General features: G+C 43.4%; 1 protein-coding gene across 1 annotated transcript in view; it reads right to left on the bottom strand.

Moving 5' to 3' along the window:
• Positions 1-8,201: 8,201 nt before the first annotated feature.
• Positions 8,202-17,429, bottom strand: part of SOS2 (SOS Ras/Rho guanine nucleotide exchange factor 2) — a 61,636-nt gene continuing 52,408 nt past the window's right edge. The window contains exons 21-23 of the mRNA XM_060752839.2: positions 16,752-16,796; positions 14,563-14,672; positions 8,202-12,626 (exon numbers count right to left, since the gene is read on the bottom strand). Coding sequence (XP_060608822.2) covers positions 12,102-12,626; positions 14,563-14,672; positions 16,752-16,796 — 680 coding nt within the window. The 3' untranslated portion in view covers positions 8,202-12,101. The remainder of the gene's footprint in view (positions 12,627-14,562; positions 14,673-16,751; positions 16,797-17,429) is intronic.

Genomic DNA, 17,429 nt, shown 5'->3' with positions numbered 1-17,429 from the left:
GAGGGGAAAGGGGGCCGGAAGCCCCGCCTCCTTTCCCCTCACAAGCCTACCACTTGGCGCCCCGCTTTGAGATGATAAGCGGCTGAGCTGCCATGGCGACAGAGCGAGGCATTCTGGGTCTTGTAGTTCAGCGAAGCCTGGGCGAGGAGGCTAAAGCCTGCTGCCTGAACTGTAAGTGCAGCATTGTCACCAGGCTAATTGTAACATTGTAATTATGTAACAAAATATTTTTGTTCCTGATTCGAAAGCATTATTCCTATTTGATTGTGCAGTCCTTACTTTGAAATTGTATATAATAATTTCCTATAATAATAATAGATAATATAATACAATGCAATATTAATAATACAATATAATATATAATAATGTATAATAATAGATAATACTATAATGTAATGCAGTATTAATAATACAATATAATATATTTAGAATATAATATATTTAGAATAAAACTAAAGAGATCAGGGAAAATACACAGACCAGTTAGATATGATCTCACTAACATTCCTAGCGAATATACAGTGGAAGTGAAGAACAGATTTGAAGGACTAGATTTAGTAAACAGAGTCCCAGAAGAACTATGGACAGAAGTCCGAGACATTGTTCAGGAGTCAGCAACAAAGTACGTCCCAAAGAAAAAGAAAACCAAGAAGGCAAAATGGTTGTCTGCTGAGACACTGGAAGTAGCCCAAGAAAGGAGGAAAGCAAAAGGAAACAGGGATAAGGGGAGATATGCCCAGTTAAATGCGCAATTCCAGAGGTTAGCCAGAAGAGATAAGGAACTATTTTTAAATAAGCAATGCATGGAAGTGGAAGAAGACAACAGAAGAGGAAGGACAAGAGACCTCTTCCAGAAAATTAGAAACATTGGAGGTAAATTTCAGGCAAAAATTGGTGTGATAAGAAACAAAGATGGCAAGGACCTAACAGAAGCTGAAGAGATCAAGAGAAGGTGGCGAGACTATACGGAAGATCTGTATAGGAAGGATAATAATATTGAGGATAGTTTTGACGGTGTGGTGAATGAATTAGAACCAGACATCCTGAGGAGTGAGGTTGAATGGGCCTTAAGAAGCATTGCTAACAACAAGGCAGCAGGAGACGACGGGATCCCAGCTGAACTGTTTAAAATCTTAAAAGATGATGCTGTCAAGGTGATGCATGCCATTTGCCAGCAAATATGGAAAACACAAGAATGGCCATCAGACTGGAAAAAATCAACTTATATCCCCATACCAAAAAAGGGAAATGCGAAAGACTGCTCAAACTTCCGTACAGTGGCCCTTATTTCTCATGCCAGTAAGGTAATGCTCAAGATCCTGCAAGGAAGACTCCAGCAATACATGGAGCGAGAGTTACCAGATGTTCAAGCTGGGTTTAGAAAAGGTAGAGGAACCAGAGACCAGATTGCCAATATCCGCTGGATAATGGAGAAAGGCAGGGAGTTTCAGAAAAACATCTACTTCTGCTTCATTGACTATTCTAAAGCCTTTGACTGTGTGGATCATAATAAATTGTGGCAAGTTCTTAGTGGGATGGGCATCCCAAGCCACCTTGTCTCTCTCCTGAGGAATCTGTACAAGGACCAAGTAGCAACAGTCAGAACTGACCACGGAACAACAGACTGGTTCAAGATTGGGAAAGGCGTACGGCAAGGCTGCATACTCTCACCCAACCTTTTTAACTTGTATGCAGAACACATCATGCGATGTGCGGGGCTGGATGAATGCAAAGCTGGGGTGAAAATTGCTGGAAGAAACATTAACAACCTCAGATATGCAGATGACACCACTCTGATGGCCGAAAGCGAGGAGGAGCTGAGGAGCCTTCTAATCAAGGTGAAAAAAGAAAGCGCAAAAGCCGGGTTGCAGCTAAACGTCAAAAAAACCAAGATTATGGCAACAAGAATGATTGACAACTGGGAAATAGAGGGAGAAACCGTGGAGGCCGTGACAGACTTTGTATTTCTAGGTGCAAAGATTACTGCAGATGCAGACTGTGGCCAGGAAATCAGAAGACGCTTACTTCTTGGGAGGAGAGCAATGTCCAATCTCGATAAAATAGTAAAGAGTAGAGACATCAGACTGGCAACAAAGATCCGCCTAGTCAAAGCCATAGTATTCCCTGTAGTAACCTACGGATGTGAGAACTGGACCTTCGGGAAGGCTGAGCGAAGGAAGATCGATGCTTTTGAGCTGTGGTGTTGGAGGAAAGTTCTGAGAGTGCCTTGGACTGCGAGAAGATCCAACCAGTCCATCCTCCAGGAAATAAAGCCCGACTGCTCACTGGAGGGAAAGATACTAGAGACAAAGTTGAAGTACTTTGGTCACATCATGAGGAGACAGGAAAGCCTAGAGAAGACAATTATGCTGGGGAAAGTGGAAGGCAAAAGGAAGAGGGGCCGACCAAGGGCAAGATGGATGGATGGCATCCTTGAAGTGACTGGACTGACCTTGAGGGAGCTGGGGGTGGTAACGGCCGACAGGGAGCTCTGGCGTGGGCTGGTCCATGAGGTCACGAAGAGTCGGAGACGACTGAACGAATGAACAACAATATTAATGTATAATAGATAATACTATAATGCAATGCAATATTAATAATACAATATATAATAATAATAATATGGATAATAGATAATACTATAATGTAATGCAATATTAATAATACAATACAATATAATATAATAATGTATAATAGATACTATAATGCAATGCAATATTAATAATACAATATAATAATGTATAATATAATATAACAATGTGTAATATATTAATGTATAAGAGATAATACTATAATGCAATGCAATATTAATACAATATAATTTATTATAATATTAATGTATAGTAATAGATAATACTATAATGAGAAATAATAATGTAATGCAATATTTGGGAGCCCCCGGTGGCGCAGTGGGTTAAAGCACTGAGCTGCTGAGCTTGTTGATCGAAAGGTCGCAGGTTCGATTCCGGGGAGCGGCGTGAGCTTCCGCTGTCAGCTCTAGCTTCTGCCAACCTAGCAGTTCAAAAACATGCAAATGTGAGTAGATCAATAGGTACAGCTCCAGCGGGAAGGTACCGGTGCTCCATGCAGTCATGCCGGCCACATGACCTTGAAGGTGTCTACGGACAACGCCGACTCTTTGGCTTAGAAATGGAGATGAGCACCGCACCCCAGAGTCAGACATGACTGGACTTAATGTCAGGGGACTACCTTTACCTTTACCTTAATGCAATATTAATAATATAATATAATAATGTATAATAATAGATAATAATATAATGTAATGCAAAAAGGTAGAAAAGGTAGAGGATCGAGAGACCAAATTGCCAATATCCGCTGGATAATGGAGAAAGGCAGGGAGTTTCAGAAAAACATCTACTTCTGCTTCATTGACTATTCTAAAGCCTTTGACTGTGTGGATCATCATAAATTGTGGCAAGTTCTTAGTGGGATGGGCATCCCAAGCCCCCTTCCCTCTCTCCTGAGGAATCTGTACAAGGACCAAGGAGCAACAGTCAGAACTGACCACGGAACAGGAGACTGGTTCAAGATTGGGAAAGGCGTACGGCAAGGCTGCATCCTCTCACCCAACCTATTCAACTTGTATGCAGAACACATCATGCAAGGATGTGCGGGGCTGGATGAATGCAAAGCTGGGGTGAAAATGGCTGGAAGAAACATTAACAACCTCAGATATGCAGATGACACCACTCTGATGGCCGAAAGCGAGGAGGAGCCGAGGAGCCTTCTAATCAAGGTGAAAGAAGAAAGCGCAAAAGCCGGGTTGCAGCTCAACATCAAAAAAACCAAGATTATGGCAACAAGAATGATTGACAACTGGAAAATAGAGGGAGAAACCGTGGAGGCCGTGACAGACTTTGTATTTCTAGGCGCAAAGATGACTGCAGATGCAGACTGTGGCCAGGAAATCAGAAGACGCTTCCTTCTTGGGAGGAGAGCAATGTCCAGTCTCGATAAAATAGTGAAGAGTAGAGTCATCAGACTGGCAACCAAGATCCATTGCCTAGTCAAAGCCATGGTCTTCCCTGTAGTCACCTACGGATGTGAGAGCTGGACCTTCGGGAAGGCTGAGCGAAGGAAGATCGATGCTTTTGAGCTGTGGTGTTGGAGGAAAGTGCTGAGAGTGCCTTGGACTGCGAGAAGATCCAACCAGTCCATCCTCCAGGAAATAAAGCCCGACTGCTCACTGGAGGGAAAGATACTAGAGACAAAGTTGAAGTCCTTTGAATGCCACATCATGAGGAGACAGCAAAGCCTAGAGAAGACAATGATGCTGGGGAAAGTGGAAGGCAAAAGGAAGAGGGGCCGACCAAGGGCAAGATGGATGGATGGCATCCTTGAAGTGACTGGACTGACCTTGAGGGAGCTGGGGGTGGTAACGGCCGACAGGGAGCTCTGGCGTGGGCTGGTCCATGAGGTCACGAAGAGTCGGAGACGACTGAACGAATGAACAACAACAATGCAATATTAGTAATACAATATATTATAATAATGTATAATAGATAATACTATAATGTAATGCAATATTAATAATATAATAAATGTATAATAGATAATACTATAATGTAATGCAATATTAATAATACAATATAATATAATAATGTATAATAATAGATAATACTATAATGCAATACAATATTAATAATACAATATATTATAATAATGTATAATAGATAATACTATAATGTAATGCAATATTAATAATATAATATAATAATGTATAATAATAGATAATACTATAATGTAATGCAATATTAATAATATAATATAATAATGTATAATAGATAATACTATATGTAATGCAATATTAATAATACAATGTAATATATTAATGTATAATAGATAATACTATAATGTAATGCAATATTAATAATATAATATAATAATGTATAATAATAGATAATACTATAATGTAATGCAATATTAATAATATAATATAATAATGTATAATAATAGATAATACTATAATGTAATGCAATATTAATAATATAATATAATAATGTATAATAGATAATACTATAATGTAATGCAATATTAATAATACAATATATTATAATAATGTATAATAGATACTATAATGTAATGCAATATTAGTAATATATTATAATAATGTATAATAATAGATAATACTATAATGTAATGCAATATTAATAATATAATATAATAATGTATAATAATAGATAATACTATAATGTAATGCAATATTAATAATATAATATAATAATGTATAATAGATAATACTATATGTAATGCAATATTAATAATACAATGTAATATATTAATGTATAATAGATAATACTATAATGTAATGCAATATTAATAATATAATATAATAATGTATAATAATAGATAATACTATAATGTAATGCAATATTAATAATATAATATAATAATGTATAATAATAGATAATACTATAATGTAATGCAATATTAATAATATAATATAATAATGTATAATAGATAATACTATAATGTAATGCAATATTAATAATACAATATATTATAATAATGTATAATAGATACTATAATGTAATGCAATATTAATAATATAATATAATAATGTATAATAATAGATAATACTATAATGTAATGCAATATTAATAATACAATACAATATAATAATAATAATAATAATAATAATGTATTATAATAATAGATACTTACTTACTTACTTACTTAGGTGATCCCTTGTTGTCCAAGTAGGATAGTCTTCTAGGATCAGTGTCCTGGCGGTGGGTCCATAGGTGACTGTGGAGCCCTCTTCTTGACCTGCATCGTCTCCCGCAGTGAGGGCATCGGTTTCCAGATGCAAGGTGGTCCCGGGTGGGGTTGGCTTGATGTACCTTCCTCTTGGCACATTTCTCTCTTTCGCCCTCCATTCGTGCCTCTTTGAATTCTACAGCACTGCTGGTCACAGCTGACGTCCAGCTGGAGCGCTTAAGGGCCAGGGCTTCCCACTTCTCAGTGTCTATGCCAAAGTTTTTAAGGTTGGCTTTGAGCCCATCTTTCAATCTCTTTTCCTGTCCACCAACATTCCATTTTCCGTTTTTGAGTTCGGAGTAGAGCAACTGCTTTGGGAGACGGTGGTCGAGCATCTGGACAATATGGCTGGTCCAGCGGAGTTGGTGGCGGAGGACCATCACTTCAGTGCTGGTGGTCTTTGCTTCTTCCAGCATGCTGACATTTGTCCACCTGTCTTCCCAAGAGATTTGCAGCATTTTTCAAAGGCAGCGCTGATGGAATCGTTCCAGGAGTTGCATGCGACGTCTGTAGACAGTCCACGTCTCGCAGGCGTATTGCAGGGTTCGGAGGACAATCGCTTTATAAACAAGCACCTTGGTATCCCTACGAATGTACCAGTCCTCTCTGCTAAATTCGGAAAAAAGCTGCACTTGCAGAGTTCAGGCAGTGTTGTATTTCAGTGTCGATGTTGACTTTGGTAGAGAGGTGGTTGCCAAGGGAGAGGAAATGGTCAACATTTTCTGATGTTACACCATTAAGCTGTATCTCTGGCATTGGAGAGGGATTGGCTGGTGTCTGCTGGAACAGCACTTTAGTTTTCTCGATGTTCAAAGACAGACCGAGCTTCTCGTATGCTTCTGCAAAGGTGTTTAGAGTGGCTTATACGTCTTCTTCTGAATGCGCGCAGAGGACATTGTCATCACCATACTGGAGTTCTATAACAGATGTTATTTCAACCTTGGTTTTGGCTTTCAGTCTGCTGAGGTTAAACAGCTTGCCATCTGTCTGATAGATGATTTCCACTCCGGTGGGAAGCTTCCCATCAACAAGGTGAAGTATCATAGCAATGAAGATGGAGAATAAGGTTGGGGCAATAACATATCCCTGTTTAACACCAGATTCCACCTTAAATGGGTCACTTTGGGAGCCATTGTTGTCCAAAACTGTTGCCATCATGTCATCATGGAGGAGCCACGCTGCGGTTCACTGTGTCAAATGCCTTTGCAAGGTCAATGAATGCCATGTACAGAGGTTGTTTTTGTTCTCTGCATTTTTCTTGGAGCTGTCGTGCAGTGAAGATCATGTCCACGGTTCCTCTGGAGGGGCGGAAGCCGTTCTGGGATTCTGGGAGGGTGTCTTCTGAGAGGGGCAGAAGGCGGTTTGCAAGGATTTTCCCAGCGGAGGTTACAAGGGAGATACCTCAATAGTTTCCGCAGTCTGTTCTTTCCCCTTTTTGAAGAGGGTGATGATGGTGGCATCCTTGAAATCTGCTGGGATTTTCTCGGTCACCCACATTTTTTCTATGAGCTGGGGGAGTTGTTGTGTCAGCTCAGGTCGTCCCTCTTTAAATATTTCAGCAGGGATCCCATCAGGTCCGCTGGCTTTGTTATTTTTTTTGTTGGCTGATGGCATTGCTGACTTCTTCCAAACTAGGCAGTGCTGCAAGCTCATCCCTGGTTTGTTGTTGCGGGATTTGTGAGAGGACCTCTCCGGCCACATTGGAGCTGCGGTTCAGGAGGCTTTGGTAGTGTGGAATGTCCAAGGTGGATACACAATGCTACTCAAGTATATATAGGTTGCTTACCTATAACCGTCGTTTCCTGAGTGGTCACCTGTGAATTCGCACATATGGTATTTTCTGCGCAGGCGCAAGAAATACTGTATGTGCGATTCACAGGGACCACGAAGGGAAAATTCTGTTAGTCATGGGAGTTTTGTGTGCCAAGTTTGGTTCAATTCAATCACTGGTGGAGTTCAGAATGCTCTTTGATTGTAGGTTAGCTGTAAATCCCAGCAACTACAACTCCCAAATGACAAAATCAATTTTTGAGAGATGGTCACTCGTTGGCCTGATATGTGTGTTGTGTCTAAATTTGGTGTCAATTTGTCCAGTGGTTTTTGAGTTATGTTAATCCCACAAACGAACATTACATTTACCTGCTAAATTATTATTATTACATTTTCCTGCTAAATTAGGCATGCGCCAACTTGGTCCCTCCCTCCAGGTGTTTTGGACTTCAACTCCCACAATTCCTAACAGCCTACCGGCTGTTAGGAATTGTAGGAGTTGAAGTCCAAAAAAACCTGGAGGGAGGGACCAAGTTGGCCCATGCCCATCTAAAATCTTTTGTTCTATTTGAATAGAATTGCAAATCAATGAGATTGAAGAAGATTCCTTGACAAGACAAAAAAAGGAAACCCACACAATGTGACCAAACTTTCTTAAAAATTAAGACTGGATTGATTTATTAATCTGGTTAAGAACTCTTGATAGTAAAAGCACAGTAAAAGGCCACGGACCGTTCCAAGAAAAAAGGCTTTCAGATTCGACAGTACTTGGAACCAAAATGAATTTCCTCCGCCGCAGAAAAACGGTTCCAATTTTGGTTCCAATTGTTTGAAAAGTCTTGGATTGGGTTCCCTGGAATTCGTTGAACTGAACAATCAGATTTCCAGAAAAAACGCCACCGCGATGAAGAATCTGAATTGAGAACGTACATGATTTTTTAGAGTCCTGAAGGCCGCATTTCCCTCCACAAAAGACGCCGGGAAAACGCTCAAAACAGTGTACAGCGCACGGGAGTAAAAAGATCGCAGACAGAGTAGGCCACGGAGCCACAGAAATGCATACAGGTCATTAATCTGTAAATATACAATATAAACAAACTGTACATCATATGGCGTAATAGCTTTGTTCGTCGAAAACAGCAGGCAACCGCTTGAGCTTAAGACACCTCCGCTCGCCCAAATGAAAAAAGGCACAACTGAACCTGACACATGCTAAATACTTTCTTTTCCTTTTCTCTTTTGGATAAATAACTGAGTGAGGCAGGATTCGCTTCCTTTTGTCTCACGTAATAACCAAAATGTGATATTTTCTTTTGTCTTTAGGAACTCGTGCTTTCTTCTCTTCAGCAGCAAAATCAATAGAAATTAAGACACAGAGTTCTTGTATGTTTTTCAGGCTGTATGGCCATGTTCCAGAAGCATTCTCTCCTGATGTTTCGCCTGCGTCTATGGCAGGCATCCTCAGAGGTAGTGAGGTCTGTTGGAAACTAGGAAAATTGGGTTTATAGCTTCTAAAAAACGCTGAGCTAATTGGGAGATGCCCTAGCACCTCCTGTGTTAGGGCATTCAGCTAGGATAGCTGCTAAAAACACTGTGCTAATTGGGAGACACCCTAGCACCTCCTGTGTGGGGAATTCAGGGCTATTATTATTATTATTATTATTATTATTATTATTAACTATATTTATATACCGCTTTTCCCAGCCCTTGGGCAACTCAAAGCGGTTTACAGTAGTTATGGTTTGTCCAGGATGTGAGAAAGAACTCTTGTCTGTTGGAGGAATAAAATGTTAGGGATTCCTCATCTTCAGAAGAGGAAGGGGAACAGGGAAGTGCTCAGGAATTGGAGGGAGAAGAAGAATCAGATGAGGAGGGTTTGAAAGTGCCCGCATTTCTAGAGAGACGAAAAGAGACACAGCACAGACGGCGCTCAGCTAGGATAGCTGCTAAAAACACTGAGCTAATTGGGAGACACCCCAGCACCTCCTGTGTTAGCGTGTTCAGCTAGGATAGCTGCTAAAAACGCTGAGCTAATTGGGAGACGCCCTAGCACCTCCTGTGTTAGGGATATGCTAGGATAGCTGCTAAAAACGCTGAGCTAATTGGGAAATGCCCTACCACCTCCTGTGTTAGGGCATTCAGCTAGGATAGCTGCTAAAAACGCTGAGCTAATTGGGAGACGCCCTAGCACCTCCTGTGTTAGGGCGTTCAGCTAGGATAGCTGCTAAAAACGCTGAGCTAATTGGGAGACGCCCTAGCATCTCCTGTGTTAGGGCGTTCAGCTAGGATAGCTGCTAAAAATGCTGAGCTAATTGGGAGATGCCCTAGCACCTCCTGTGTTAGGGCGTTCAGCTAGGATAGCTGCTAAAAACGCTAAGCTAATTGGGAGACGCCCTAGCACCTCCTGTGTTAGGGAGTTCAGCTAGGATAGCTGCTAAAAACGCTGAGCTAATTGGGAGATGCCCTAGCACCTCCTTTGTTAGGGCATTCAGCTAGGATAGCTGCTAAAAACGCTGAGCTAATTGGGAGACGCCCTAGCACCTCCTGTGTTAGGGCGTTCAGCTAGGATAGCTGCTAAAAACGCTGAGCTAATTGGGAGACGCCCTAGCATCTCCTGTGTTAGGGCGTTCAGCTAGGATAGCTGCTAAAAATGCTGAGCTAATTGGGAGATGCCCTAGCACCTCCTGTGTTAGGGCGTTCAGCTAGGATAGCTGCTAAAACGCTGAGCTAATTGGGAGACGCCCCAGCACCACCTGTGTTAGGGAGTTCAGCTAGGATAGCTGCTAAAAACGCTGAGCTAATTGGGAGACACCATAGCACCTCCTGCTCCTGCGTGGGGAATTCAGGGCTATAAATCAGAGGCAGGAGCAGTCAGCTTTCGCTGGTAACAACGACCCTGATACCGATGTTTTCACTTCAATGAAATCTGCTTTGTGTCTGCTGCTTCATTGCCCGCTTTCTGATGGAAGACTGTGTTTCTTTTGGGACTTTGTAAGAGACTTTGATTTGTGTCTGGATTAAGACTTCCTTGTTTTCTTTTGCACTTTCCAATTGCATTTGCTTATCCTTTGTGTCAAGTAAAGCATTTTTCTTTTACTTACAACACTGTCTAAAGGCTGTTTCTGGAGGGCAGCCCAGGACATGTAGCTACTTTGTGCTTGGTGTTCACACAGTGTTTCCTAAATATTAAGGTGACACCAAGACAGAAACCATGAAAATGAACAAAATATGGCTACCAGTATTTTAAAAAACCTCTAAAATTATAACAGGAAATAAAGAACAAAACTCAAAAACAAGGGAACTCCAGACAAGAAACAACCAGGGACAGCTCATCACCTCTCAAGAAAGGATTCCCCCAGGCAGTAACAAGCCATCCCAAAAACCTGTCAGGCCATTTAATACTAATCAAGGTGGCCAATTGAAACATTCACACTTAGCTCCAACAGACAAGAGCTTTTTCTTCCACCCTGGACATTCCGCAAATATATAAACTTTATTTTCCTAGTTTCCAACAGACCTCTCAACCTCTGAGGATGCCTGCCACAGATGCGGGCGAAACATCAGGAGAGAATGCTTCTGGAACATGGCTATACCGCCCGAAAAACCTACGACAATCCAGTGATTTCGGCCATGAAAGCCTTTGACAATAAATTAAGACACAGTCTCTATTAACTTTCCAGAACAGCAGGAAAGTCTCAGAGAAATCTATTTTTCCCCCTCCTGATTTCAGAAACATGATGGGTGGGGATCCTCACCCCTTGCAGACAGAAACCACTGGGGAGTATCCTATGGAAATCAGCAGGTCAGACTGACAGGCTGGGGAGAGAGCGGATGAGCTCCCTCTGTCAGCTTCAGCTCCCCACGTGGGGACGTGAGAGAAGCCTCCCACAAGGATGGTAAAATATCAAACGTCCTTGCAGACGGAGAATTCTCTCACACCAGAAGTGACTTGCAGTTTCTCAAAGTCACTCCTGACACGGGAAAAAAAAGTAGGCTAAATGGTCTTAAGTTTCCCTTCCAATCGTCCGGATGCTTCCTGGAAAGGAGGCACTTCCTGCTGGATTGTTAAGAAATTTAGATGTGTGTTTTGTGTTAAAAAAGGCCGCTTGTGCTCCGGTCTCGAGGTTAAAAAGTAGGAACAAAACACCGGCAACCCCTTTTTTTTTAGTTTTGGGCTCAGTGCAACGAACGGGATGTCAGTCGAAAACAAGCGTAGTGTGTGTCGTTTACAGTGCAAAAAATTAAAAAATAAAATCTGTGTTCTCCCAACTGGCAAAACCGTTGGCGCTGAGGAGGAGTTGGAGGAGGCAGTGGTGCTGCTGCTGGTCCCTTGATGCAAAAAAGGCCGGGAAGCAGGGTCAAGGCGGCGTTCTTACTCGAGAACCCCGATGGGCCAGCACAAGCGTCGCTCGCCACAGCACTCGGAGACGCTCACCGCCCGTTTTGGAATAAATTAAAAAAACAACAACAACCACAACGAAAACAAGGAAACGGGAACTCTATACAGCTACGATGCTTCCAGTGTCAAAGACTCCTGTGTCGAGCGGCGGTCATTGAGGCGCCTCGGCGTTCTCGAGCAAAGAGTGTCTGTGCAAAGGAGGGTGGGAGAACTCTCGCTTGTAAGTCTTTGGCGGCAGTTTGGGGAGCTGCGGGCTGGAGTTGTGGCGCGGCGGGACCGGGGGCGGCGGGGGCTCCGGGCTGGGGTTGGGGCCGGGGCTGAGCCCGCACCAGCGGCGCAGGACGCGGGGCGAGGGGGTGCCGGGCGGCGTGCCGGGGGAGCCGGGGCACGAGCCGCCCTCCCGCAGCCGGTCGGGGTCCCGGTGGAAGCGCCCCAGAGGCGGCTGCTGGAGAAGGAAGGAGGAGCAGTTCACAAAGTGCTCCGGGGGCCGCAGGGGCACCGGAGGAGGGGTGTCCGGGAGGGGGTCCCGCGGAGGGGGAGGGGGCGGAGTGGGGCTCGGCGGCAGGGGTTGGTCGAGGGGGCCACAGGAGAGTGCCGGCACGCGGGGCTGGATCTTCGGAGGAGGAGGCTGCCGCGGCGGGATGGCGGGGGGACCCTCTTCCGATTTGGAGCCGCCCTGAAACAGAGAGAAAGGATGAGTTGTTGAAGGTTTTCACAGGCAGAATCATTGGGGTGTTGCGTGCTTTCCGAGCTGTATGGCCAATGTGTTCTAGCAGCATTTTCTCCTGTCATTTTGCCATTAAAATAATGAAAATGTAGTAATAAGAGTTATAATAGAGAAAAATAATAAATGTAAACAATAAATGTAATAACAATAATAAAGTAAAATAATGAATGCAATAATAATAATAATAATAATGACATAGAGTCGCCCTCGGGCTGAGAACAGCGGTATAGAAGTGGAGTAAATAAATAAATAGTAAAATAATAAATAACCTTGACTCGAGTATAAGCCGAGGGGGACCTTTTCAGCCTAAAAAAGAGCTGAAAAACTAGGTTTATACTTGAGTATATACAGTACTTATTTCACCCAGGGTTTTATCAATCTTATTCTGTGCATTTGGCCCGCCCACCGTGCTTTTATTTTATTTATTCATCACGTTATTTTGCATCTATTTATTTCATTTCCTGTTGTTTTATGTTTTTTATTTTAATGTTATTATTTGCTATTTGAATTTTATTTTATTTTGTTGTACTGTAATTCTGGGCTTGGCCTCATGTTACCCGACCTGAGTCCCCTTTGGGGAGGTGATGGTGGGTTACAAATAAGGTTTATGATGATGATGATTATATATGTTTCATAATACATCTCATGGACACAATTTTTTTTGGTAGGAGGCAAAGTTTTGATTATACTGAACTATCAAAAATCAAAGGTGTCACTATATCTTGGCCAACTGAGATATCTGTGATCCCAGATGTCTTCACCGGGATCACAGCCAGACACAGTGAAGACATCTGCCCTTGCGCTGTGCTACTCTGCTGCTGAGTACGCATGCCCAGTGTGGAACACATCTCACCACGCTAAAACAGTGGATGTAGCTCTTAATGAGACATGCTGCATTATCACAGGGTGTCTGCACCCCACACCACTGGAGAAATTACACTGCTTAGCCGGTATTGCACCACCTGACATCTGCCAGGAAGCAGCAGCCAATAGCGAAAGGACCAAGGCAGAGACATCTCCAGCTCATCCCCTGTTTGGGTATCAGCCAGCACGTCAACGACTTAAATCTAGACATAGTTTTCTAAGATCTACAGAGACACTCGCTGGAACACCTCAGCAAGCAAGAGTCCAAAAGTGGCAGGCTCAAACCCAAAACCTCAATCCATGGCTGATACCAGATGAGAGACTCCCCCCTGGGCACACAGAAGACTGGGCGACTTGGAAGGCGCTGAACAGACTGCGCTCTGGCACCACGAGATGCAGAGCCAATCTTAAGAAATGGGGCCACAAAGTGGAATCCACGACATGTGAGTGTGGAGAAGAGCAAACCACTGACCACCTGCTGCAATGCAACCTGAGCCCTGCCACATGCACAAGGGAGGACCTTCTTGCGGCAACACCAGAGGCACTCCAAGGGGCCAGATACTGGTCAAAGGACATTTAATCAATTACCAAACTCACAAATTTTGTATTTTCTCTGTTTGTTTGCTTTGTTCTGTTAGAAATGTAATATAATTGACTGGTTGCCCCTGACACAAGAAATAAAAAAGCCAACTGAGTGGACACTTGTGGATTTTTGAGGATTGGAAGGGATGCTTACCCTGTACCACTTAATCTAACTCGGTGGGCTTAAATGTTCTAGCAAAATGAGAGAAAAATAACCTCAAAAAAGCACATTTTCACTACCTGCACCAATCCCCTTGTTGTGAGGCGAGGTGCACAGCACATAGAACCCAGTGGAAGAAAGGTGCAATATAAACGTAGCTAATAAATAAGTGAGCCAAGGAGAGAAGAAGCCAAATCTCACATGGCCCCGAGATCCCTGTTCTGTTCACGGCCTACAAGCGTGTTTTCCCAGCCAGATTCTCTCAGGCAGGAGATCTACCTTTGAGTTTGAAGGATCCTGATCCATCTTCTTGCGCGGCGGCAGAGGAGGAGGCACCAGGGGCTCTTCGCTCAGTTTATGCAGACTCCCACAGGAACTGAAGAATGTTTCTGCAAAACACAAGGGAGGGAGCGAGAAAGAATGAAAAGAGAGCAGATCAATATTCTGCTGCTCTTCTTCATCACTGACTGCATTTTCTTCCCAACAATCCTGAGTCACTGGGTTGTTGTAGGTTTTTTCAGGCTATATGGCCATGTTCTAGAGGCATTCTCTCCTGACGTTTCGCCTGCATCTATGGCAAGCATCCTCAGGGGTAGTGAGGTCTGTTGGAAGTAGGAAAATTGGGTTTATATATCTGTGGAATGACCAGGGTGGGACAAAGGACTCTTGTCTGCTGGAGGCAAGTGTGAATGTTTCAACTGACCACCTTGATTAGCATTTGATGGCCTGGCAGGTTTTTTGTGTGGCTTGTTAGTGCCTGGGGCAATCTTTTGTTGAGAGGTGATTAGATGGCCCAGATTGTTTCCTCTCCGTTGTTTTGCTGTTGTAATTTTAGAGTTTTTTTTAGTACTAGTAGCCAGATTTTGTTTATTTTCATGGTTTCCTCCTTTCTGTTGAAACTGTCCATATGCTTGTGGATTTCAATGGCCACACCAAAAAATTGCCAGGCTATCAAATGCTACTCAAGGTGGTTAGTTGAAACATTCACACCTAGCTCCTAGAGTTCTTTGTCCCACCCTGGTCATTCCACAGATATATAAACCCGTTTTCCTAGTTCCAACAGACCTCACTACCTCTGAGGATGCTTGCCATAGATGCAGGCGAAACATCAGGAGAGAATGCCTCTAGAACATGGCCATATAGCCCGGAAAAACCTACAACAACCCAGTGTTTCCGGTCATGAAAGCCTTCGACAATACAATCCTGAGTCAAAAAACCCTGCACTATTTCAGCATTTCTGATGGAGGAATGCAGCGTGTCTGTATCAAATATCCGAGGGGGTGTTTTGCAGAAGGTAAGCTTATTTTTTGTTGCTCTGCAGAAATAGGATCTGGACCAGTGGGCTAATATTACAAGGAGGCCTCTCAGGGATTCCTGCACTGGCAGAGAAGGAGGGCGGGCCCTTTCAGTCCTTCCCGTCTGCAGGCGTCTAAGGTTCGGTCCATCCTTTTAGAAAAACAAACTAGCAGAAAAACATCTCTGTCACACAGAGTAAGACTTTAAAAGACTTGAGCAAAGAATAAAGAAAATGGAAACATCTTTTTTCCTTTTTATTTTCAGTTTTCAAAGGGCATGGCTCTTTATCACAGAAGAAAACAACATAATTGGTTTCTTACTCTGCACACAGGAGTAAAATGATCTGATAGTGCAGGAACGGGCAAACCAAGGCCCAGGGGCTGGATGTGGCCCCTTGGGCTCCTTTCTCAGTCCCTTCCTTCTCTCTTTTCTTCCTTCCTCCTTCCCTCCCTCCCTCTTTCTCCTTCCTTCTTTCCTTCCCCCTTTGTCTTTCCTTCCTTCTCTTTCCTCCCTCCTTCCTTCCCCTTTTCTTCCTTCTTCCATTCCCTTCCACCATTTCGCCTTCCTTCCTTCTCTTTCCTTCCTCTTTCCCTCCCTCCCTTCCATCCATCCATCCATCCATCCATCCATCCATCCATCCTTCTCTTCCTCCCTCCCTTCTCTTTTTCCTTTCTTGTTTCCTCCCTCCTTCCCATCCCTTCCTTCCACCCTTTTGTCCTTCCTTCTCTTTCCCTTTCTTCCTTCCTTCGCTCCATCCTTCACTTCCTCCCTCCCTCCTTTTTCCTTCCTGGTTCCCTCCCTCCTTCCCATCCCTCCCTTCCACCCTTACATTTGTCCTTCCTTCCCTCTTTTTTCCTTCCTTCCATCCTTCTCTTCCTTCCTCCCTCCCTTCTATCTTTCCTTCCTTCCTTCCTTCCTTCCTTCCATCCATCCATCCATCCTTTTCTCCCTCCCTCCCCTCCCCTCCCTTCCACCCTTCCTTCCCTCCCTTTTGTCTTTCCTTCCTCCTTGCATCCCTCTTTCTCCTTCCATCACCGGGCGGTGTGCGGCCCCCAAGTGCTAGTGTGAGGCCCCCAAGTTAGAAAGTTTGCCAGGCCTGTGATTGTGTGTGTGCCCCCTTGTTATTATCCAAAAGGCTTGTGGGGTTTGGCAGGGGACGCTGGCATACTCACTTGATTGTGGCAGAAGGACAGGAGCAAAGATGCTGTTGTTGCTACCTGTGAAGAGAGACCAGAAAAGGCATCGTTTACATGGGCCAGGCGCTAACTGCATCTAACACAACAGCATTATCCTTGCCTTAACACATGCAAAGCCATACTTCACTGCTTACTAATCTGGTGCCTGTTCAGGAAAAGACACCTGCCAGTCACTGGACAACGCAAAGGATGACCACGGATGATTTGGAGACTTGCCTCACGTTATACATTCTTTTAGGCCAAACACATGTCTTGTTAGAAATGGCAACCTTCTACAAGCCTCCTATACTAGTTATTTGTTATGTATGCAATTGAGATTGCTTACGGTATTGTGTGTATATGTTGGTATGGAGTTTTCCCCTTAACTCTATGTTGTTAGAGGTTGTGGGAGGGGCTACAGACCATGTCACCCAGATCTTAGAATGTTCAGTCTGTTAAGTTAGTTAGAAGCCAGTTGAGGTTTGCGTAAGAAGTCAGTTGAACTGGCTCATGTACGTTATGTTACAGTAAGTTGTAAAAGGATCAACGCCAAGTGTGTGTGTGTGTGTGTTAAAGAAAACCTTATACTGTTAATCATTATGTGCAGCTGCTAACCTAGGTCAGGTAGTAAATTTGAGCCACACCTGGTGGGGTATAACCCTGAGCCCTGCCACA

The sequence above is a fragment of the Anolis sagrei genome, chromosome 1, assembly GCF_037176765.1.
Source record: "Anolis sagrei isolate rAnoSag1 chromosome 1, rAnoSag1.mat, whole genome shotgun sequence".
NCBI lineage: Eukaryota > Metazoa > Chordata > Lepidosauria > Squamata > Dactyloidae > Anolis > Anolis sagrei.
Note: the sequence above shows the minus strand (reverse complement) of the source record. Positions and strands in the feature narration are given on the sequence as shown.